The sequence below is a fragment of the Sceloporus undulatus genome, chromosome 2 (assembly GCF_019175285.1).
Source record: "Sceloporus undulatus isolate JIND9_A2432 ecotype Alabama chromosome 2, SceUnd_v1.1, whole genome shotgun sequence".
In the NCBI taxonomy this organism is placed as follows: Eukaryota; Metazoa; Chordata; class Lepidosauria; order Squamata; family Phrynosomatidae; genus Sceloporus; species Sceloporus undulatus.
In genome coordinates, this window is record NC_056523.1 from 76,019,621 (window position 1) to 76,042,731 (window position 23,111).

The 23,111-nt window shown below is 40.7% G+C and overlaps 1 protein-coding gene across 1 annotated transcript; it reads left to right on the forward strand.

The window, feature by feature from the left end:
- Positions 1 to 312: 312 nt before the first annotated feature.
- On the forward strand, positions 313 to 3,861 carry LOC121923214 (taste receptor type 2 member 40-like). The gene has a single exon (XM_042453417.1). It carries the CDS (start codon positions 1,592 to 1,594, stop codon positions 2,492 to 2,494), a length of 903 nt encoding a protein of 300 aa, XP_042309351.1. The 5' UTR covers positions 313 to 1,591; the 3' UTR covers positions 2,495 to 3,861.
- The last annotated feature ends 19,250 nt before the right edge of the window (positions 3,862 to 23,111 follow it).

Sequence of the window (23,111 nt, forward strand, 5' to 3'; positions counted from 1 at the left end):
CAGGGGGTGCGCATGCCTTGGGGTGCATTGCCTTAGCCTCACCGGCGGGCGTTCAGCACATGCGTAAGTCATGCCTATGTATGATGTGAGTGCACTGTACTACCATTCGACTTTGGCCCGAACCTCACCTGGAAAGTGAATCCAATTCTGGGCACCACATGTCAAGAAGGATATTGACAAGCCAGAGTGGGTCCAGGAGGAGACCAAAATGGTGAAAGGTCGGGAAAACATGCCTCATACGAGATGATAGGGAGCTGGTAGGTTTAGCCTGGAGAATAGAATGTTTAATAGGGACATGATAGCCATGTTTAAATATTTCAACGGATGTCAGATTGAAGATAGAGTAAGTTTGTTTTCTGCTGCTCCAGAGACGAGTACACAGAGGAATGGATGCAGACAGCAGGGAAAGAAATCTCGATATTAGGAAGAGCGTCCTGACAGTAAGAGCTGTTTGACAGTGGAACACATCCCCTCAGAGTGTGGTGGTCTCTCCTTTGGAGGTTTTTAAACAGAAGCTGGATGGCCATCTTTTGGATGATGCTCTGATTCTGTGTTCCCGCATGGCAGGGGTTTGGACTGGATAGCCCTTGTGGTCTCTTCCAACTCTGTGGCTCAATAATTCTATGAGGTAGGTAGATACATAATACAATCATTATAAGTCAACAATTTGAAATACTGTATATCTAGCAATAGCAATAGCAAGTACACTTCTATACCGCTTATAAGTGAATTAGCTCTCCCTAAGTGGTTTACAATGTGTAAGGCAATTGCCCCCTACAAGCTGCTTACTTGGTTTACTAACCTATGAAAGGATGGAAGGCTGAGTGGAACTTGGAGTCCTCCTCTAGGATTGAATTTACAACTCTGTGGCTGCAGTACCAGCATTTAATCACTGCGCTACCAGGGCTCCTTTTGCACCACCAGGGCAATCCCTTATTATTTATAAATATATAGTAGGCAAATAACATTTTTTATTCAGGGAGCTGAATAAAAACAAAGAAAGGGATTTTTCCTTTACTCTTTTGGTGTTGTATTTTCATTAGTGATGTGCTTTAAATTAATAATAAATAAATAAATTCTTAATAGTTTAATACTAGCTCTAATATTGTGTTTTCACAATATTACAAATAATGTGTGCAATGACATACCATGAAACACTGTGCTTCCACATTTCAAGAAACAATCAAGAAATAGTGACGGTCAACTGTGCTGGCAAGGCCTGTGGAAAGCTGCCTCTTGCTCTTTCCTTTTGAAGGTTTCCTTCTTTCAACATAGTATCACCACTTCTTTCCAAGTGGAGGGGAAATTCTGAGCTTGCTGAAGGGGTTGTCTGTGTCACACCTTCTTGATTGCAACCCATCCCTGATTGATGGAAAACCACGAGACAGTATCATACATTATGGAAATGGGTTACATGACAGCCCTATCTATTTGCATTGTTTATTGAATCATTAGTATAATTCCCAAATCATTTAAAAAGGATCCCACAGATGTGCTTCTTGCACTTTTCATCTCATCTGATCACCTTTGGTCTGTTGAGTAGAGGCTACATTTACATCAGAAAACGATCTACAAAAAACAACCAGAAACCATGTCTACACCTCAGATCATTCTCCTGCTGGTAGCTCTTATTGATTTGATTCTTGGTGGACTCATCTCCAATGGCTTTATTGTGATAGCGATTATCAGGGAATGGACCAAATCCAGAAGCCTTGTTTCCAGTGAATACCTCCTTCTGAGCCTGGCTCTTTCCAATATCTGGGGGACTGTGTTAATCACCCCATTCTTCATCAATGACTACATCACCCATGTCTTCATCAGCAATTGTGGCTTATTAATATTCTACCCTTTAGCTGACTTTCTTATTATCTGCAGATTTTGGCTCACTGCTTGGCTCTGTGTCTTCTATTGCATCAAGATTGTGAACAGCACCCATTCCTTGATCCTTTGGTGCAAACTGAGGATATCATGGCTATTGCCACGGCTTCTTGCAGGATCTCTGGTTGTTTCCTTGTTTATTGTCTTTTATATGTTCTATTCTATTCTTAGAAAACTCCAGTGCATCACAAAAATGAATGATACAAAAATAACTCCAGAGATGTTACTGGATCGTACTGTTAATACTCCTGAGGTCTGGTTTTTAACTGTTGGCTCTAGTACTCCCCTTCTTGTGGTCATGCTTTGCTCCATCCTAGTTGTTGCTTCACTCTGTAGACACGTCTGCCATATGAAAGGTAAAGAACTCAGTTCTACGAGTTTCCAAAGTAAAGCTCATGTCAAGGCAGCTGGGACTGTGCTCTTCCTCCTATTCCATTACCTTTCGTTTTATGTGGTGCAAACCTTGTGTATGACTACACGTTTGGGAAAAACACAAGGGATCATTGCCACAATAGTGGTGATGGTGTACCCCACTGCTCAGGCTTATGTCCTGATGCTGGTTAACTCCAAGTTAAACCAGGCAGTTACTCAGATGCTTCAAAGAAGAGAAACTTAGCCTCTAAAAACCAAAATAGATGAGTTACCCTCCCATGAATGTAACCCAGGTATGCTGGATTAAAAAACAAAAACAAACCCAGAACTTTTATGGGGGTGAGGTGTGACATAGCCGGAGAAGGACTGTCATGTGGGGAGAAGAATATATATATATTTAGCCCATTAAGTACAGTGACTGTTCATTTGCCTTTCCTGGTCTTGATCTTCCTCCGGTAGAATTCTAGCTGCTTGCCTTCCAGAATATAGCCATCTACTCAGCCACACTGCCCAGTTCTGGAGGCAATGCAAGCAAGCAGCTGTCCTTGCTGGAACTCTTTTTCCAGAAGGCTATTGATCTTAGCATTCTTTTTTTCACTCATTGTACTTCTTCTGAATTTTCTTTGAACACTTTTTGTTTAAGATTTCTTCCTCTTCAGGAGACTACCTGGCACCCTTTTTGTGCCCAAGTGGTAAGACATAATGAGCTTCATATGCAGTGGGCACCACCAGAGAGGGATTGGTATCTCCAGGGACAATTGCACAAGTCCAATAAGATTAGGGGGGAGGGAATGAAACCCCTGCCATAAGAAGAGGAATATGAGTAATATCCCATATGAGTTGAAGCAACTGCCTGCCAATACTAAAATTGGTCTTTGAAGAATTCACACAGTAAGAGCACATGGTGGGAAAGTTTTTTTTAAAAACAACAACAAACAAAAAAACAAACAAAAAACACTTTGTCATTGATTTATCCTGAATGGAACTAGACACCACATATATCTGCTCTTTGCAATGACAAAAAGCCTTTAATTGGTACAAACTGAAGTCTTGCTACAGTCTAGAATACCAGAAGGTTGGTGGAGGTGGGGTGCTGGCTCGAATGTGGGTCATGAGAGGAATGAAGACTTCAATCTCCCTTCCACATGCCATAGCTCCAATCTGGCTCAGGGTCAGTCTAGCTTTGGTTAGTTAATATTTTAAAAACCTTTTGTGCTATGGGAAACTGCTGGACAAGAAATGTGTTTAGCTGGACCCTCAGTAGCTCACCCACCTGAAAACAAACAGCTATCAAGATGCACTGATGGACTTTGTTTTTCCTAAAAGCAGCATAACACTCCATTAACTTATGTGAGTTCAGCCAATGAATTAGAAGTGCTAGCCCATGTTTCTGAAAAATGTCATCTGTGAACTGATGTAGAGGGGACAAAAATATTGAGGAGAAACGTGACAAACTGCTACTCTTAAAAGTTTGTAACAGCAGATTTCATACTTTTAGATATTATGACAGCTACCAATTGCTTCCACAGAAAGCTAAATGCAGATTTGTGGTGTGTCCAAATGTGCTGGTGAAAGTAGGCCAATTGAAAAGTGGCCAAAGCCCAGGGCAACAACTCTCAAGCCTCCAAAGCCCATTTCAAGTCCATGTGACAGCTTCCTTGTCTGTAGAACACCATTCAATTTTCAGCATTAGTTTATATTTTAAATGTTTTTAAGAAACAGAGATGTTAACTGAAGATGGTTGGATAGCGCACAATTGAAGATCACATTTGGACCATAGGATCCTACCCTTATAAAATCCTATAGAAACAAAATCATATCATAATTTGGGCAAATAAACATCAATTGAGGCTACTCATCCCTAAGAGTAAATCTACTGGACACAAGAAGCCTATTGCCCAACAACAATGCAATGTTATAATACTGAGTAATATAATATATATTTTAAAAATGTAATATATATTAATCAAGCCCAAGAATTGGCCCAATATAAGAAGATGCTATAAGTGTCCTTTGACTCAAAAGTTAAAGGTTAACATCCTGTTGGTGACGTTGTTGTTGTTGCTGTGCACTTTCAAGTCATATGACATATGGCTAGCCTAAAGGGCTTTCTTGGCAAAATTTGTTAGGAGGAGTATTTCAATTGCCTTTCTCAGAGGCTGAGAGAGGGCGACTTGCCCAAAGTCATCCAGTGGGTTTCCATGTCTGAGTAGGGATTTGAACCCTGGTCTGCAGGTGTAAATCCATTTTATGCCTTCATGTGCATTTTTATAGTTAGTGTGGGTGATGGAATTCAAATCCACCATCAGCACTGACCACTTATACTCTTGCCTTACTAGTGTGCTGCCGGGGCACACTCTCCCTATTCAGTGGTCAGGGAATGACTGGAGATGGGCAGACAAGCAGCAGTTGGCTGTGATTTGGAAACTGGCTATGGGATGGCAAAGGCATCCTCTTGAACCTCCTTGACGTCCAGAAAGATGCCGTTGCCTTCCTGTGACTGTCTGCTGAAGGACAGCCAGTCTGGCTGTCCCCTATCACCCCCTGATCACAGAATACCTCTGGGGAGGTGGTGGTATCCTGCTAGCAGGGGTATAAGAGGTAGATGTATGTGTAGGTGTTGGTGGGGTGTCAAAGCATGATATGAACCCTCTGAGGTCCAAAGCAGGGAGAAAATGGTTTCCAGAAGCCAATAGATTGGTCTCTGGAACTGCCAAAGATGCCCCCCAGTACTGTAGGCTAAATCAGATTAGATTTTATTCTACAAGCAATATGTGGAATTAAGCATGTGGGAAATGGTTACAAGAGATTGTGTTTCCACATTTCAAGGAACAGTCAAGTAAATAGTGAAGGAAACTGTGCTGGCAAGGCTTGTGCAAACCTTTCCTTGACCCTTTATCCAGAAGGTTTCCTTGTTTCAACACAGTATCACCATCTGACAAGAGATCATTGTAGCTTTAGCAATCGCCCCATCAAGATTAAAAACAAAAACAAAACAACAACAACAAACAAACAGATTAATTTACATACTGCTTCATACCAAACTAGCAGTGGCTAAGCGGTTTACAACTATAAGCTCATTGCCTCCAACAATCTGGGGGCACATTTTAGCAACTTTGGAAGGATGCAAGCCCGAGTCGAACTTGAGCCCTTTTGCTGGTATTGAACTTGCAACCTTATGGTTTTGAGTGAGTGGCTGCAGTGCAGGCATTTAACCACTGCGCCACCAGTTCTCAAGGGCCAAAAAAGAAAAGGAAAAAAAGAAGATACTTTTTTTGCAGGTGAGAATTGATCTCCACGGGGATGCCTTTTAGAAAGAATCTTTCTTGGAAGCATCAAAATGAAGCTACTATACTAATAAGTGCTAGATCTATTGGACAACCTAAAGGGTTGTTCTGTAGCAGAACAATCCAGCTCTTAAAGTATTTGCTGCAAAATGATGGCTCAAATATTATAAAAAGTAGGAATCTGGGAACAGAAAATCAGATTTGACTTAAATGTAGAACAAATTTATGAGGCAGACATTAAGACTCCTCCACCCAAGAACTTCACTAGGAGGGTGCAGGGGGTGCGAACCTCACCAGGGGACACTCTAAGCGGGAATGGCACCACTACTTCTCAAAGATCTACCTTTTCATAGAAACAGGCTGTGACACTGAACAGATGGTATGAGTTGGGCACGGCTCAGTGGGAGGACAAAGGAGAGCTCCCAGGTTTTTTAAAAATTAATTTTAAAATGTATAATTAAAAAAAATTTATTTATTATTTTTTAAAAAACATAATATCTTATCAGTTTTTCACTTTAGCCACATGAAACTATGAAACTATGTACATGTAAATACATTTAGGCTGTGTGTATGATATTGTAATTTAAAGGTATAATTTTAATTTTGCTAGTTGTTTATGTCACAGTTATAACTATTGCATTTGGTGATATACAGGATTATGATTTATGAGGCACATTAGTACAAAAACATTACTAAGGATCCTGTATGGTATGGTATGGTATGGATGGAGATCAATGGGGGGAGGGTGATACCATGTGTTACCACACCAGGTAATGCCAACCCTAGTAATGCCACTGCCTCCACCCTGTTATCTCATTTTAGGACTGAGATAGGTGTCTCAACAGTTGCAGCCAGGATAGATTTAAAGATGGGCACAGTTGTGCCAAGTCAAATTAAAGGTATACCATTTTAACATGGAGAAAATTCTGAGCCTCAGTGGTCTTAGGAAGTCTATTGTCAGTAAACAACTTTTACTTGGTATCCTTGATTATACATTAAGCTGCAAGTCCACATTATGTACAGGCATTGACATGCTTGTACCTTTGTGGAGCCTTTGCTGAACTGAGATTCCAGAAAATGCCTTCTGGTTACCTTGAAGACAGATACTGTACTTAGGAATTACTTATACATAACAGACTGAAAATGTATCTCACTATTTGTTGTTTTACTCCTTCTACTCAGATCCTAGAGAAAGAATCTTGTCACCTGTTTTTCAGCTGTATGCAGTTTGTACACCTGAGGAATAGGCAATGCAAATGTTAGCTGAAAATTGTCTGTTACATAGTCTATAGTTCTATTTGCAGTGGATGCTAAGAGGCTGTGTTTTCATTTTACTGAGGATCATAATGTATAAATATTTATGATAGGAGGGATTCTTATAATGTTTTTAAATTTGAGCCTTGTATTGACGATTGGCTCTTATTTTATATTTGTAAAGGCTTTGGGCTGTACACAATAAATGTATATCTGTCTGCCTATCTGTCATAGAAACACTGCATCATTTTACTTAGAGAAGAAATTTACTTGGAGAAGAGTTATCTATGCCAAACTCTGATTGCTGCCCAGTCCTGATCCTTACCTATAGCCTGTATCAGAATCATGTGCTAGGAAAAAGAGTTATCTGACAGCACAATTCATTTTGTATAGTTTGATTATAAGTTCATTAACATAATTCCTAAGGCATTTTAAAAATGACATCACAGATCTGGGACCTTCACTTTCTATTTCAGCTGAACAAAGAATCAGGTGACCAGGAGATATGCCTTCTCTCCCAACCATTGCTTTTCTTGTAGCTGCTTTTGTTTGTGCCCTCAGTGGATTCACCTCCATTGGCTTTATAATTACAGCATATTCCTGGAATGTTTGCATGAAAAAATAGATAGCTGGTGTAATGTGGAGCAAGAGAAGAACCTTTTAAAGTTGTTTCTACTGCTCTTTGCAAAGGAAGAAAGGCTTTAACCAGTAGAAACTGAAGCTTGTCTGTATTTTTGAATATCAGAGGGTGGAGTGGGATATTGATTCCAATGGGGACAATAGTAACCACAAAATATTCAATCTACCACCTTTTACATCCCTGCTCCAGTTCGGATGCCCCTATATTGGCGGGCTATCATATTATTATGATAGCCCGCCAGTACAGGAGTTTAGTTTTATTAACTTTAAAAAAAAGAAAAAATACATAACATCACATACAACACATTATCATATTATCCATACAGCAAGCTATCTTTTAAATATGAGAGCTATTATAAAGAAGATATATAATTTGACCCTCAGTAGCTCATCCACCTGAAAGAGGACAGCCCCCAAGAGGCATTGATTTTGGGGAATTAAAATTGTCTCAATGGTAGCGATGTTTACTGGCCAGGTTATGTAGCCTTGGGACCAAATCCCTGTGTATACCAAGTCCAGAGACACAAATAATTCCAGAGGCAGGGTCCCAAACAAATAATGAGTTTTATTTTAAAAGGGAAAATCAACAATCATATGAAAACACACAACCACACATGCTCACAAGGACTAAGAAATTCAAAGGTGTTATGTTGGAACAGAGTAGGCCAGACTAATGGAGAAACTACCCCTGAATGGATAGCTGTTCCTCTTGTTATAGGTCCAGAGATAAAAGGGTAACTCAATCACTCCCGAGGCAAATGGAGATTGGTGAGCGAAAGAGGAGCTAGCCAAGTAAAACTGGCATCATATCTGCCTATTACTAGACTAAGCCAGGGAAACAAAGGAGGGCCATCGATATTTATAGTGAATTTCCACCCTGGGCAAAATTCAAAGTCCAAATGGTGGTACCTTCTTTGAAATGAAATGATTTTTTTTTTAAGTCGGTCATCCAAGGTGGCAACATTGTGGTGTGAATGTGAATGATGGGCGTGCGTTTCTGAGGCAAGAGGGATTAGCGGGCTACTTGAGTTGTTGACTCTTTGGCATCAAACCCATTGTTGGAATTTCAGAGCTCAAGCAACTCCTAGTGCTAGAATACGTGTGATGGAAGGATTATAGTAATGGCGTCCATGTCAGGGTCATAGAAGGGCCATTTAGCTTGTATTTTATTGCAACTCAAAAGAAGAGGGGGTCTCTCTAGTGCTAACAGTATTTATGAACCTGGCTCCAACAAATGCATCTGAGGAAGTAGCCTCAAGTCTATGAAAGTTCATGCTTCCAACTTCTATTATTGTTGTTGTTGTTGTTATTGTTGTTTCATTTATTTGTATCCTGCTCTTCTCCCAGAACTGGGACCCAGAGTGGCTCACAACATTGAAAGAACAGTACAATTAAAAATGTAGAAAAGTGGTACATTAAAATATAATTAAATTATTAGAATATTAAAATATATTTCTTGTTAAAATAATAAAATACAGTTTAAAAAGATAAAACTGTTTAAAACATGTTAGAATGATAAAAAAAACCTCCAGCCTGCTCTTTAAAAACATGCTATTTTAAAAGCTTGTCTGCATAAGAAGGTTTTAACCTGCTGGCAAAAGGGCAACAAGGAAGGGGCCATTCCGGCCTCCCTGGGAAGGGAGTTCCAGTGAGTCTAGTGGGAAGCCACTGAGAAGGCACTCTCTCCTGTCATCACCACCAACCGTGCTTGTGATGATGGTGGGACTGAGAGAAGGGCCTCTTCTGAGGATCTCAGAGCCCAGGCTGGCTCATACAAGGAGATACAGTCTGCCAAATAACCTGGACCTGAGCCATATAGGGCTTTTTAAGTCATAACCAGCACTTTGAATTGTGCCCAGAAACAAACTGGCAGCCAGTGGAGCTGTTTCAAGAGGGGCATTGTGTGTTCTCTGTACCCTGCCCCAGTTAACAGTTTAACTGCAGCTCTTTGGACCAGTTGCAGTTTCTAAACACTCTTCAAAGGCAGCTCCACTGGTCAATAATAATTCATTATAGCAGGATTCAGAGATAAGTTTTTTAAATAAAGGCCTCACAACTGCCTCCTTTAGGCAAGATGGAACTCTGCCTTATTGTAGGGAGACCTTGGCCCCATACAGACAGGCTAAAATAAAGCTGCTTCGGGACACTTTGGAGGTATGCTATTTGAATGTTGCATGCATCCTAAGAATCCAGAAGTCACACCAAAGCCACGATCTAGTCCTAAGGACTGGAGCACAGCTTTGGCACAGCTGCCAGACTCTTAGGACACATGCAACATTTAAAGAGCATACCTCCAAAGTGTCCCGAAGCAGCTTTATTTTGACAGTCTGTATGGGGCCATTGACTACCCTCTTCAGCAACTCAGCCAGCCCCTCCCTGGCCAATTCAATACGCCAAGAAGGACAGGCATCTAAGGAGATTATCACACCAGCCCCTTTTGCACTGCAGTCCTGCAAGCCAAAATAAAATGACAAAATACCAGTTTTGGGGCAGGCAACACCACATTTCTTTCATTTGTGTGATCAGGGATGCTGCCAGTATTGTGCTCCCTTCTTGTCCTCCTCTTTAATCCCTTTCTTTCCTCCCTCCTTCCCTAATGCCTTACCCAGCATGCCTTTAGCCTTTTTTTTAATCAACCTTTTCCAGTAATTATGGAGCTCTGTAGCCCCGATTTAAGCTTTTAAAAACATTTTTAATTTTTTCCCCCAAAAAGCTTCAGAGCTCAAAAATTGTGCAAAAAGGGGAAAATAATAATAAAAAGAGTAGGAGGGAAAGTCGGGAGGGGACAGTGACACCACATGACTGCCAATCGCAAGAATGCCCGGGAATCACTTTTCTCACCCAGGGCATTGTGTGATTGGCAGTTCATTCACAGGTTTCCCTTGTAAATGGGGCAGGGATGGGGCAGCTATGAGAGGGAAGTGCCATCATGTGAGCAGCATCACCAGTGCCACTTCCTTCCAATGGCAACTGTGGTTTAAAAGCTGTGTGTGATAATCTCCTTAACCACATGTGGTGGCTTGCACCTTGCCAAAGATCCTGTCCACATCATCAGGCTGCACAAGTTGAAAATTATCCATTAACACTGGACAGACAGGTTCCAAGGTTACATCCACTGGCATTGTATAAAGTACAGCATCCACGTTAGAGTGGAACTGAGACACTTTATCTGTAAAGTACTGTGCAAATTTTTTGCAGTGGGCTGCTGAGTGGTCTGCATTTTCTACTTGAGGGTGAGTGTGCAAGCGACCTTTGACTACTTGGACTAGCTCTGCTGGACAGCTTTATGAAGATGCAATGTTGCCAGCAAACAAACAAACAAACAAATAAATCTTTACTGCTCACATTGCAACAGAGCAGACCTTCAAGTAGGTTCTAACCCACGTTCAGTCAGATTCACTTTGAGTCTTCTGCCAGCGTTGCTCTAGTCTCCATCTCAATTGCTTCATTAGCATCAGCTCCTTGGAGAAGCAGGGGGTTGGTTTGGCTCCACTCTGTAAGAGGGGATGCTCAGGAACAAATGTTCACCACCCTGACCATTTCCTTATTCCAAAGGTCAGCCAGAGCTTCAACAGACTCTCCTGCTGAGGTGACAGGAAATGCCCCAAGAGCCTTCAGGAATCCATCTGGATCCATCAGCTTCCTGGGGCAGACCATCCTAATCAGTCGCCCACCTCTACAGATGTTCCGAGTCCCAGCAAGTCTAAACCTGACCAGATAATGGTCTGTCCATGACAGTGGAACTGTGGAAAGTTCTACCACACCAAGATCATCATCACCCCACCCAGCACAGAAAACAAGGTCCAGAGTGTGCCCAACAGCATCAGTAGGACCAGATACCACTTCGGACAGACCCATGGTTGTCCTGGAAGCCATGAACTCCTGAACCATTCTTGAAAGGGCAGTCTCAGCATGGATGTTGAAGTCCTCCAGCACTATTCGATGAGGAGACTCCAACTCCAACCCTGAGACCACCCTCGCTAGCTCAAACCCTTTGGGACTGCTGAGCAGAGAGGTGGGCAGTACACCAACAGAATCCCTATGTTGTTCCAGCTACCCACACACTTAAAACCAGTAAACTGTGTGAAAGGGCATGTGGTCAGGGGGATGGCATCACAATAGACTACTGCAGCTCCACCTCCACCCACCCATTCCCATTCTCGCCTGCTGCTGCACAGAAAGTCCTGGTGAGCAAAGCAAAGAGAGATTGAGACACACACACCAGCCTCATCCAACCAGATCTCTGTAATACATGCCAGGTTAACATGTTAATTTAGGATTATGTCTTGAATGGTAGCTGTTTTACCATTCACTGATCTAGCATTCAGCATCATCATTTTCAACCTGGAGGCGCTGTCACCATGGCTATCCATGTTATCCTTTCAATCAGTCTTAAAGGTTCTGGAAGATAGCTTTGATTTTCCAGACTAATATGTCTTTGAATTGATGAACTTTGTTTTTCTCAAAGCAACCCAACTATATTTTTGATATGTGAATGTAGCCAATTTCTATAGCACATTGGAGATTTATAATATTTGAAGGGGGGCAGATACATAGAATGGATGAAAGCCACATATTAAAAATGTACAGGTATTTGTCAACAAATGTCAGTCTTTTAGGAGGCATAAGACATGGTACCACTTATCATCTTTGGTGTATAGAACCATTACAATAACTTTGCTCTATCAAAATTGACTTTTTAAAATACAAATAAAAGTAGAAGTCTGTTTTATATTGATGCCATCATATAATTAATTTATAGTTTGTGTCTGTTGTAAAAGGAGTATAAACGCTCTGTTTATTTTTGTAAGGCTTTCCTAACCAGGTTGCTTCGTTTCACATGTGCATGTTAGTTTTAAATAAAAGTGTGCAGAAACATGTAAAATTGCTCTTCTTTTTTTGTGGTGTAGGAACCTATCGCTAGTCTTACCATGTTATTTCTGCCTCTGGTATCAATGTTTCTATTAAAGAAATAACACCCAGTAAAACTTCTAGTTCATTAACTGAAGTGTACTTTTATAGCAACATGTTTTTGATAATGTCAGAAAAAACTAAGTTGTCATGGATTCCAAAGAAAATTGATCCAAGCCTTGATCCACAAAATTGATCCACAGAAGAGAAAAAACACACATAGTTAGAAATATGAAGAATAGAGTGCAGATTATCTTCCAGAACTGTACAAAGTTCCCATCATACTGGTGTACAGTCTTAGTCTTACCTTATAAAAGGGTCCAAAATACTTGTTATCCTTTGGATAACAAGCATGTGTTTACAGTATAGGTTAATGGGAAACCAGGGTATAAGCATGTTGTCACTCACAGCTGTGTAATTTAGCACACAACAGAACATAAAGAGCAAGTCAGTAAGACAGAACAGTGAAGTTCATAATAAAATTTTTATACAAAACTAAAAAAAAGAGTACAAAATTGAAGTTGTCTTTTTATAGAAAATCTCTCAAGATATGGTGAGCCTTCCATGGCCTGATTCATGATCTCAAGATGGCCCAATACACAAATACACAAAGACTATGATTGTCTGCATTAATACTCTAGCTTTCAAAATTAATTGTTTTGGTAAATGGAGATTCATTACATAAATGTTGTTTTGTTACGCCACCTTATGCAGTACATTTGAATATTCCATTTTCAAATATGAGAGTTTCATCCTGTTCTCCATTACCTTCAGGCAATATAAAACCATCCACATATCCTGCAGTCCATGAAGGAAGCCTCACTGAATACAATGGGATTTACTTCTGGATAAACAAGCACAAGGGGTTACTCCACTGGCTTTTCTGCATGATCAATTTTTTTCTCATTGAATCTGAATCTGTCAGGTGTTCTGTGTTTCTATAATGCTCCAACATCTTTCTCTTCTCTCAGCCCTGTATGAAGATTGTTATCCGCATCCAAGAGTGTAAGTGACTGAGGCACAGAGACACTGGAGACTTTTCAGGAATTAAAGATACTATCTTTAATCAGTCTGAACTGTCAGCTGCAATAAGAAAAATGCTAATCAAAAATAGATATAGTTACCACCAGGTTATACCTGGTACACATCTTTGCATTTTACTTCGTATAGGCATCAGTAAACAAATCTGTGTCCCCATTAAAATACAAAAAAATCCTACTAGAATTTGACAAACAAATATAAATTAAGACCAAAATCCTCCACATGCTTACATATAGGGTTGCCATATTCTAGATCCTGAAATCTGGGCATCTAATTTACATATTATGTAAACTATTGTGAAGATGAATATTATTGATTTGCATTTTTTTCTGTCATTCTATAACAGCCATGATACTGTTTTTACAGCAATTAATTGTATGGGATAACTAGTATATAGTAATGTTGAAAGTGCTTGAGAGGGGGAACCTCCTTGATCAAGGATAACAATATTTCCACACAGATTCAGGGTCAAAACTGTAGTCCATATACACTTGGGGTGATTGTGGTAGGAACTGAGATTCCCCTACTTATACTACCACATACAGACACTGCTTAATTCAGAAAACCTGAAAGAGATGTGTTGCTTCAGTGAGACTACAAAAGGGTAATAAACAATTCCCAATCTTTCTTAAAATTATTCAAAGATTTTTTTCTTAATCACCATTGTCAGTTTGTCCTTTTCAGCAAGTTCAGTTATCTTCAATTATTTTCATCAGCCATCTTCTTTTGTTGGAATAGCGATATTTCCCCATCTACTGGCATACACAGTTCTAGCCCTGGTAATCATATATAGTAAAGTCCTTACAAATTTCTAATCAATTTGTCTATTTAATATACTGAACAAGAAAGTCTCTGGTTTCAACTGTATTTTAACTTTTAAAATCTTTTCCAACATTAAGTGGATGTAAGTCCAATATTTCTGTACTTTATCGCAAGTCTACCATATTTGGTAAAAGGCCCCAAATTTCTGTTTACATTTCCAACATTGATATGAACTATTTTTGAATATTTTAGATAATCTTTCCAGAGTTAGATACTATCTACACATCATCTTATAAGAATATTCCCTCAAATCATAAATCAAATGTTTTCCTGGCCCCAGAGCTCACATGGGTTGGTCCCTGGGTCAGTGCAAGGATGGGCACATATCCATCACCTCATTGACTTGGGGCTTGCAACCAGCATGCACCTTGCTTCTCCATCACTCCAACTGAGAAGCCCTCACAATTGTTGCATCTAACACAGAAATGGGGCACCTGGGCTGCACTCATTTGGCCAGGCACCCCATTTCTATGTCAGACATGGCAACTGGGGGCGGGGGTTTGCAGTCAGAATGACAGCTGTCAGGATAAGGAGCATAGGGTGTGTGTATCTGAAGAGCTCAGTTTTACTGTGGAGTTTCTTAGAAACTCAGCACAAAACCAGAGGTTAATTATCATGTGGTAAAGGCAATTTACCCCGGGCTCAGGCCGGATCTTCTGGATCAAGCCTGATCCTGCCCTGGGGTTTTTGGCCTGTGTCATCTGATCTAGATGATAGGAGATGGGAGTGTGGACAACCCCCTCAAGTTCTTTATCACCTTCATGTCTGCCACTGTTATTGGTCTGTCAAGGCTTATCTTTTGTTCATCAGAAATTACTAGGAGACTTGACTTCCTAAATAATTTTCTATTTCCTGGTCCATCACATTTATAATTTATGAAAAATCTTCTTGATTTAATCTTAGGATTTTTAAAATTTCCTTTTCACCAGCTTTTACATTCAGTATCAATTCTTTTCTCTCTCTTTTCTTAATTTATAAGCAAGCCAATGTTGTAGTTTATTAATGTTATCAAAGTGTTTCCCCCATACCCCATCTTTTTCTCTGTCTCACCAACCCAAATTATTGACATTTGCTTCTATAATACTTTAATATCTTGAATTATTTCTTTATTAGAGGGTTTCCTTTTTAACTGTTCTTCTTTCTTCTTGATAGACTCTGAAATGCTCTTTATACTCTTTTGTAAGTTGTCATTTTTTGAATTTAAAAAGTCTCATAAAAGCTTTAGTTGTATCACATACTATTTTAAATTCAATCCCTTTGTGTAAATTATTTTCAAAAATTCTTTCCAAGATTTCTTTCCATGATTACTTTTTCATAATTTAAAAATGATTCATTCAGTCTCCATTTACATGGTTTCTTTTTGCTAAATAGTGTCAGTGATATTGGATTATGATCAGAAAATGATTTTGAAAAACTATCTGTTCTTTTAATGTTATGACTTAATGGTTTTGATACTGAAAGCATACCAGTCCTTGAACAAATTTATGACTCTGAGGAAAAGTACAGACCTTTGACTCTCCATATTTAATTCTCCAGGCATCTTGGAACTGTAGATTGTCCATTTAAATTTTTTTGGTTTCAACTCCTAAATATTGACCTTGACCATCTTGAAAAAAGGTTTCTGCTTGATATATTTGATTCACATCAATCATAACCCCTTCTTTTCTTCTTTTCTCTCAGGGTAGAAAAGTAGCATCCCAATTTTAGGTTTTTTCAAAAATCTTTAACTTTTTTGATGAGTATGTATCTCCTGCAAACAATTTATATTGTTTCTCAATTTCTGAAGGTAATGGAACATTTTTAACATGGTTCACTAATACCATGCATAGTCTAAGAAGTTTCATGTCCATCATGCAATCTTTTCTGAAGTCAAATCCTTTTTGTCTTGATCATCTGGGCCTTTGATCACCAGTTTCTCCAGTTTCTTTGAAATGAAATGTTATTATTACGGTCGATGGCCAGCATAAAATAACATAAAAGGGTACAATATTATACAATGCCCAAGAGAAAAAAAAACAATGCAAACAGTACATACAAATACAATAGGAATACAGCTTGGAGGCTATACATTCAAGTAACTATATAGGGTGAAATCCCTTCAAATACTAGATGAGATCAATAGGATAAAAAATTAAAAATTAAGACACCATTTTTCATCTACAAGCTATTGCAGCAACGCAAAAACTTGCCACCTTGGTTGTAATCCCTGGCTGGTGATCGGCCAGAAGGTAATCTATGGCGGGATACAGACGGGCAGGGGAAGACGTCTTGGAGGTGTATTCTGCTGAATACGGAGCCTCCAGACCGCCCGCCCCGGGGGCGTGCTTCAGGTGGCTTCCACATGGGGGGCAGTGAAGACGCCTCACCTGGGGCCGTTTCAGACCCGGAGTTTCCAAACCGCCGCCTCGGAGGACGCTGCAAAGAGAGAGGCAGCTTCCGCATGAGCGGCCAAAAATGGGGCTTTTTTTTCCTTTGCCGGCTGGCGGATGCGCAGCTGCAGCGCTAAGCAGCGGCGGCAGAAAGCCTATGGGCACATTTAAAGTGCCCAAGCCCCTTTAAAACTTTTCCCCCGCTCTGCCCAAGAACAATGGTGGTCTCCTGCCAGCTGGTGATCAGCTGGTGTTGGCATCCTTGTCCGCTTGCACTTTGCCAGTGTCACCAGCATCATAGATGCCTCCTCTCCTTTGGTCCCCGCGCTCCTGCTGAATCTGCAATGCGCAGCCACAGCTGTCTCCGCTGCCACCGCTGTCCCCCTGCCATCCCCTATCACCTCCCTTGTACATATGTAAATATTTACAGTTTTAGCGTTTTTTATTGTTAAGTGAAAATGGCACAGGAATGTGTGTAGGGGTTCACTTTAAAGTCCAAACTTTCCAAGCAGCGCGTGCGTACATGTTGCTCTAGGGTTAGGGTTAGGGTTAGGGTTAGGGTTACGAGTCTTAAAATGCGCTGCAACTGTGCTGCAACTTCCACACCTGCATGGCAGCTGACGCTGCAATTAAAGCCTGACTGCAAACTGCGCATGTTCCAGGACCCCGACTCATTATGCGACGCAGCAGACACGGAGCTTTTAAATGGGCAACTTAAATTAGCGGCGTAGCAATTCTGACGTACCGGTGTAGCAGCTTACAGACGGAGCTGCGCAGCTGCACATCAAACAGAAAAGAAGCGGAAAAAAGCAGCACCTTTTTAATGCCGCTTCTTCCCGCTTGGGGCGTGGGGGGGCGTGTTCATGGCGGCATTCAGGTAAGGCCCGTCTGAAGGCTCTACCTTCATGACGTCATGAATACACCCCTTTTTGCCCGTCTGTATCCCGCCAATGTAAAATATATCGGGTTTACCTGGTATTTTTTGTAAAATTGGTGCTATAAAACAACGCCACAGATCCCGGTAAAAGGTGCAATACAATAAAACATGTCCCACTGTTTCTACCTCCCCAGACCAACAAGGACATAAACGTTCACAGAATGGTTTGTTATTATATCTTCGTGCAAGTAAGGCCGATGGAAGTACATTAAATTTGGCCACAGTAAAGGCTTTCCTATACTTTAGATTTGTTAGATTGTTCAAATATGCAGCAAGGACAAAGCCTCTCCCACTGTCTTTAAAAGTTGAGTGTAAAGAGTTTGCACTCATATGATTTTGTAGTTTGATGTACCTTATGTGCTGGCAAATGTTCCATTTGGTTTTTGCATACCCCATGGCTAGAACAACAGATTTTTTTTTGATTTTTTTTATTAATAAATTTTAATTATAAAAACATATGGTTACAATCAAATAATGTTGTATACAATACACATAACATAAATACATTAATTACACAGTTTGCAAAAAGAAATCCCATTTAGACTTAACTTACCAATGCCTATCCACCTTCCACTCAACTTCCTTTCTAAATCTTTCTTAACATCCCTACCTCCGCGTCCTTAACTATTCTAGTTACACAAACCCAACCTACTCTAACTCTCTACACTTACTTCATCACTATCTTCAATACTTTCCCTAGATTTCCTCCTCTTCTCTTTTCTTCTCCTTTACTTACTATAAATTTATATTAACATACACAGACTTACTCACATACATACACATAAATAAAAATGATTTCCTTTCACCAGTATTTGTTCTATTATTGTTTGACATGCCTTTCTTAAAATACAGTATTATTACAGTCCAGATCCATATACCCTAAATAACTGTAGTAACATTATTTTATAGAGTCTAGTCTCCTAAAAATCTAAATTTCTAAATTTGCAAACAGATATCTTATTACTACCTAACATTCAAATATAGTTTATATTAGAAATATCCCAATTTGAGTTCAAAAATTTATAAAATCTTTCCCAAACTTCTTCGTTTTTATCTATAGATTGATCTTTCAACATTTGAGTTAGTTTGTCCATTTCTATTCTTTCAAACACTTTATAAATCCATTCATCTATTGTGGGCATTGTTTGGTTTTTCCAATATTGAGCATAGCATGTTCTTGCTATCACAACCAAGTAAAACAACAATTTTCCCTCCTTCCTTCTAATTTCCTCTTCAAAGATCCCTAACAAGAAGCATTCTGGTTTATGTTTAATTACTTTGCCCATAATCAAATTAATTTGGTCATTGATGGAATTCCAATATTCTTTAGCAAACTTGCACGACCACCAACAGTGGTAAAAAGTCCCAATATCTTACATTTCCAGCATTTATTGTTTGAATTCTTAGACATTTTTGCCAATTTTGCTGGGGTTAGATACCAACGAAAAAACATTTTGTAGAAATTTTCCCGTAAACTCTGAGAGACCGTAAATTTGAAATTATTCCTCCATGTTTTCTCCCATTGATGTAAATTTATAGGATGCCCAATGTTATTAGCCCAAGTTATCATTTGCTGTTTTACAACTTCATCTTCCAGGTCCCATCTTAACAGTAATTTATATGTTTTCCCTATTATGTTTGTAGTGTTATCTAGTAAACATTGAATTAATTCCGTCTTGTCCCGAGGTGGAGCAAACCCAACTTCTTTCTTATCCGTTCTAAATTTCTCTTGTAATTGCTTATACATGAACCAATTCATGTTCCAGGTTTGGAACAGGTACAGGACCCGGGCTATACCAGAACAACAGATTTTGAGAAGGCCAGGGATTGCACCTTTTCCTCAACCAGCATTTTCCATCTTGACTGAAATATATAATTAAGAGTCAAGGGGACTAGACCTTTGGGAGTAAATAATATCTTTAACCAAAAATCTAACTCATATATCCATATTTGTGATTCAGTAGAGATTAGGTTCTTTGAGTTTCAGTTTATCTGTTAAGAAGGCATGATTTTTTTCTTTTCTTCAGAATTTTTGGAGGAACTTCCTTAAAACAATTAATTTCTTATCATCTATTTTCAACTTATTTATTCAATGCTGTTGAAGCACCAATTAGCTGGTAAATTAAACATGCACATTCTTAGGTTACATCTGTCAGGCCAGAAAAGAATCCATCCTGTATACTCTGTCAATATCCCAGCTGAAATTTTTTGCTGATATAGTTTTTTGTGGGTTCTTCAGGCTATGTGGCCATGTTCTAGAAGCCTGATAAACCCACAAAAAACTATAGATGCCAGCCATGAAAACCTTTGACTTCACTTTTGCTGACATGTTCAGAAAATAAGCCAGTGCTTCAATTATTACTGTACACATACCCTCATTCTGTTGCTTAAGTAGACCTCTTAACACATACACTCCTCTCTTTCTTTCAGATCTAGACGCGCCATAAAGTGCAAATAATTTCTATTTGGCCTCCCTCGCCACCGGACTCTGTGCCAGGAGCTGCGCTGCTGCCGGGCGGCTCTCCCTGGGGTGTCGGAGGTGCGCAGCTGCACACCGTCCCAGGGAGACCGCCCACGGACTGTTTGGAGGACTCCTGCTGTTGCTTTTGCAGCTCCAAGGCGGCTCCGGAGGACCGAATTTGGGACATTTGGGGGGAAGGTGGAGTGAGGGGCGTGTCGGGGCAGCGGCACGCTGAAAACGAGCTCGCTGGACTCCTCCTTCGCCACGCCTCCCTCGCCACCGGACTCTGTGCCAGGAGCTGCGCTGCTGCCGGGCGGCTCTCGCTGGGGTGTTGGAGGTGCGCAGCTGCGCACCGTCCCAGGGAGACCGCCCACAGACTGTTTGGAGGACTCCGCAGCTCTGCAACTGCGCAGCTGCGTATTTTAGGCTGTGCAAGGGCTGGGAGAGGCTGCGTCTATGTCAGCCTTAGAGCAGAGGATGTCTGAAGTGACTGACCTCTGCTCTTTTAATTGTTGGGGAAGGGGAGGGGGAGGATATGGACGCGGGGAATGCTCTGGCTGGGGAGGAGGAGGGTAATAGTGGCATGAGCGGAGCTCCTATTGAGGTAGTGTGGGGCAAGGGGAGGTATGGCGGTGGGAGAAGGGACTTGCGTTACAGAGGAAGGCGAGATCGATGCGTCATATCTATCTCTCCTTCCTGTCCCTCTCCCAACCAAAGGGACCTGAGGGTCACTCCAACCGTGCCACAAACCCTGTCGCTGCTCCTGTGCAATGCCAGGTCGATTAATAACAAGACCCACATAATTCACGATCTATTGGAGGACAGCAAGTGTGACCTGGCTTGCATTACCGAGACCTGGCTTGGGCCTGAGGGGGATGCTGTGTGGGCACAGGCCCTCCCTGTCGGGTTCTCGGTGAAGGACCAGCCCAGGTTAGGTGGGCAGGGGTGTGTGTGTGGCCTTGATACATAAGAATACCTTGTCTCTCACCAGCAACACAGAACTCTCCAACTGACCAGACCAACGAACAACAACCAACAACCAACCAATGTCCCTCACATTGAGTTGTGCTTCTTATGTGCTCTGCTCCCTGTAACCTTGGGCCAAACATTATACCATACTCTTTAGCCTAGATGTCCACGTGCTTTCCTAAAACACATTGTAGTCTGGTTTCTCTGCCATTATCTTCAAGGCCATGATCACCCAATGTCCAGGCCTTAGTCTCCCTCCCTCCCTCCCTCCCTCTCACATACACACACACAAATGACTGCAGTTCTGCAGATATATTACTATATATCACTGTAGTGTGACATGTACTTCCTGTCTGTCTGCCTTGTAAGAAAATTTCCTTGTTATGGCTGATGACAAAGGTTAACACTTAACTCTTTACTTGCTGTATATCAGAGGAGGACACCGTTCTATCTGTTCCATCTTCTCTCTTTGGCAGTTTCCCCTTAAGAGCTCATCTATTTATAATAATAGGGGAGAGGGGGTTCAAGCATTTTTTTCAGCCACAATTTAAACTTCTTTTTCAATTATTTCTCCTGACATGTCAAAGTCTCTTTGTTCCCCAGAAACTTATTTTAAAGTCAATTACTTGTTCATTTGGTTTCACAGAAATTTTAATCCATAGGAAGTTGTACATAGCCATTAGTTATAGGTTTTCAAGTTGAAGATTATTTTACTTTCACGTTAAAAAGAATCGGTTGGGGCACATGTGCCAATAACCAATGGCCAGCTGTAGCAGATCTCCTGCTCCCCATCCTCTCTGTTTTCCTTCTCTTGAACTTTGCCTCATCTCATACCTATGTCTCTTGCTCCTTGCACCCTCTCGCTACACCTCTCACCTTCCTTTCCCTTCTTCATTTCTCTAGCTTTACCTTGCACCTCTGTACACGAACAAACCTGGGACTTCCAGGGGTATTTCTTTTCAATAAGATGCACTCTTGCGTGCAAACAGCATAGGTAAGACAGGGAAAGGCATTCCCCAAACACACAGAGCAGATTTGTGGCAAACAAAGGGGGAGGGGTTGCAAAAGGACAGGTTGAGTTTGATCTTTCTGGCCTAATAAGGGGTAAGGAAAAGAGGTTGTGATACCATATGTCTTCAAATACTCGACCTTCCACTACTTGTTCTTTCTCTGACTGTAACACTACAACAAAAAAGTGGCAGGTTCACTCCTTTCTTTTTCATCCTGAAGAATCATTAGAACTGAGTGAAGTAGTGGAGTAATGAATGTGGCGATGGAATAGGACTCCTTTTTTTACCATGCAGTAAGGGATACAGGAACATTCCTTGCCCACCCTACAAACTCCATGAGCTTGCTGCACTTCTCAAAACCATTCTCAAAACTTCTTCCCTTTGTGCAGTTTGGTAGATCATGCTACATTCACCACAGCAGAGGCATTTTCTTTAATTGACAAAAGGACAGTAGAATGAGGTGAGGGCACCTCCCCTCAAATTATATCTTTCTTTCCCTTCCTTTCTGAGTGCTGGAGTGTTCTCCCCACATAATACCTTTGAATATGTCTTCCTTCTCCCTGATCCCCCTTCCTAAGCTTTCTTCTGACTGCATCCTGCAGTACAGCAGGACAAATAAATTAAAGAAGAAACCACTTGGGAAAGGGCTTGACGTAGGGAGAGTCAACTTGCAGTGAAGCCTTTCATCCTACAACCCTCACATCCATGCTCCTGTTTTGAGGGAGTGAGTAGCAAAGAAAACAGTGTTGCTTGCTTACTGTCTAAAAAGTAGATGGGCCCCAATTCTTTGGTTTCTTTGCACCTGTGGTATGTCTGCCAGTGATTTGGAAAGTTAAATTTGTGCCAGCAGAATCCATTGTCTGTGTACAACTTTATCTACAGAGCTGCCAAAACTGAATACTTCCCTTGATTTATGGAAAGCTTTTCTAGTCAGTATCTGCATGATTGTTCCAGACAACCATTATGGAAATGGGCTTCAGAAGGGCAGTACGTATTTATTTGCCTAGTTTGATTAATAGTTCATTAACATAATTCCCAACATATTTATAAAGGCCGTTACAGACCTCTACCTGAATTCTTCAATTCAGCTCAACAAATTTGGTCAAGTGAGTAATAGCCACTTGTAAAGCAGGATCTCCAAGAATCAGACCATCAGGAGAT

Bases quoted from the DNA above. Each gene is read 5' to 3' on its own strand.
- LOC121923214 (XM_042453417.1), top strand. From the start codon at position 1,592: ATGTCTACACCTCAGATCATTCTCCTGCTGGTAGCTCTTATTGATTTG.